Source organism: Artemia franciscana, unplaced genomic scaffold (genome assembly GCF_032884065.1).
Source record: "Artemia franciscana unplaced genomic scaffold, ASM3288406v1 Scaffold_2267, whole genome shotgun sequence".
NCBI lineage: Eukaryota > Metazoa > Arthropoda > Branchiopoda > Anostraca > Artemiidae > Artemia > Artemia franciscana.
The window spans coordinates 19,474-21,931 of NW_027063204.1; the positions used below are offsets into that span (position 1 = coordinate 19,474).

Here is a 2,458-nt window from a genome sequence, read left to right on the forward strand (position 1 = left end):
TTGTTTTAAAAAGTAAAGTTGTGAGAAAGAGTGAAACTTAAGCGTAAAGAGCACGACGTTGAGGAGGGGTCAACCCTTTTTATATATGCAATGATTTTTGTTCGTTCTAAGTTTTAATGTTGCTCCTTACTTGCAGTTAAAAAAACTTTTTTTTATTTAATTATTATATACATAGATTACAAAAGAAAGATTTAACCTGAGCTAAATTCTGGAATGACAATTGAAGGTCACTAGGAAGACTATATGTCGTTAGCTTCGTCGTGAGATATAGATGCCTCTAATGAATGTTCCAAAGTAACTGGGGTCAGCCACTCTTTTGACAGCTATTTTTCAATGAATGCTAAATAGTTACTCATTGAAGCCAATCGATTCACCCAAGATGGAATTTTTCTGCCGCATAAGACCTTAGAAGAAGCATTGCAGAAATGATTGAATTTATAATATTTTATCGCCTCGATAATATTTATCGCCTCGATAGTCAGAACTCATTGATTTTTTTCTCCTCGTGAAACTGTTTTTTTTTTTTTTTCATGCAACCCATAGCGTGCTCATTTTTTCTCGTTCGTAGGACTTGCTGCATGTTCATTATTCTCTCCGTGAAAAATTTATGAACCTATTGTTCTCCTTATGAACTGAGTGTGAGACTTATTTTGTTCATGAAGCTAGTTCATTTTGCTCGTGAAGCTAGTTTGTTCCTAAAATAGTTACTCATTGAAGCCAATCGATTCACCCAAGATGGAATTTTTCTGCCGCATAAAACATTAGAAAGATCATTACAGAAATGATTGCAGTTTCTATTGATGAGATGATATTTATCGCCTCGATAGTCAGAACTCATACTTTCAACTATACTCTTGACATCTTCGTCTGTAAAATCCGTGAAACCAATGTGCAGTGACTCCTTGAATTTGAATTGTCGTCCAAGATTTTCAGAATCCCGTGGTACAATTTCATAGGTTCCAGAGCCACCATACGCATACTCTGTTCCATGAACTTCTACCCCAGAATGATGAGCTCCAATCCCCAGGAAGTGCCACCAAGATATATCATAAACGTTCAGTATAAAAGGTTTTTGAGCCATTCTTGGGTCTTCATCTTCTGAATGGCTACTGCTTCTATTCTGATTAAAGCAGTTTAAGAATCTGAAATTACGTAAGTTAGGTGGATTCCCTCCTTGGAAATTATTTATTGGATGGTAAGACGTTCATACTTCGTAGTAATTAAATCCATGAAATCACGTGTCTAGTAGCTCAAACGTAACAAAAAAAACAAACTAAATTTAAAATTTGCAGATATTTTTCTAGTTTGAATTAATAATTGAGCATTGTTGTTTAGACATAATAGATATTTTTGAAGTTTATTTAATAACTTTAGTTATTCTCAACTGAAAACTAAAGTAAAAAAAAAATAATTTTTTTCTTTGGATATACAGCACGACGCTATCTATATATATATATACTAGCTGTTGGGGTGGCGCTTCACGCCACCCCAACACCTAGTTGGTGGGGGCCCTTCGCGCCCCCCCCCGCACGTAAGTCGTTACGCGCCATATTAGTTACGCACCATTGTAGTTGTGTCCCTTTGTCCCACCTGTGAATATAGATAGATATATATATATATGTTTTTAAAGACGTAAAACTTGCGAATATACAACATTCTTCGCTATCCCATTGTCTGGGCATATAAAAAGATTGTCAGGTTTACCGACTCTTGAAAATGCAACATGTAATTCTCAATGGGAAAAACAATCCGTATTCAGATCTATACCTCATTATTCTAATGATTTCCCTTGAGCTTTGTTGATGGTGATTGCTAATCGAACATTCCCTTTGTCCCTGTCGTCATTTATATATCCCCCTGTGCCCTCCGGCTTCCCCGTTGTAGTTTTGTCCATGTGTCCCGGTCGTCATTTATATTCCCTGTGTCCCGGTCGTCATTTGTGTCCCGGTGTCCAAGTCTGTAATTTCTCTTTGAGTGTCCCGGTCGTCATTTATATTCCCTGTGTCCCGGTGTCCCGGTCGTCATTTGTGTCTCGGTGTTCCGGTCTGTAATTTCTCTTCGAACATTCCCTGTGTCCCGGTCGTCATTTATATATCCCCCTGTGCCCCCGGCGTCCCCGTTGTAGTTGTGTCCCTGTGTCCCGGTCGTCATTTATATTCCCTGTGTCCCAGTGTCCCGGTCGTCATTTGTGTCCCGGTGTCCCAGTCAGTAATTTCATCAGTTGACAAACATGACGTCAGTCATGACGACATACAAACAACTTCATGACGACATACAGCTCAATCCTTATAATGACTTCAGTCAACAAACATGACATCAGTCAACACACAAACATGATGTCAGTCGACAGACACATAAACAAACAACTTATTTTTATATATATACTAGCTGTTGGGGTGGCGCTTCGCGTCACCCCAACACCTAGTTGGTGGGGGCACTTAACGCCCTCCCTAAGCCC

General features: G+C 38.9%; 1 protein-coding gene across 1 annotated transcript; it reads right to left on the reverse strand.

Annotated features, from left to right (window-relative positions):
- Positions 1 to 667: 667 nt before the first annotated feature.
- On the reverse strand, positions 668 to 1,081 carry LOC136042871 (deubiquitinase DESI2-like). The gene has a single exon (XM_065727801.1). It carries the CDS (start codon positions 1,079 to 1,081, stop codon positions 668 to 670), a length of 414 nt encoding a protein of 137 aa, XP_065583873.1.
- Positions 1,082 to 2,458: the final 1,377 nt, after the last annotated feature.

Coding starts and splice junctions, on each gene's coding strand:
- LOC136042871 (XM_065727801.1), bottom strand. CDS start 1,081: ATGGCTCAAAAACCTTTTATACTGAACGTTTATGATATATCTTGGTGG.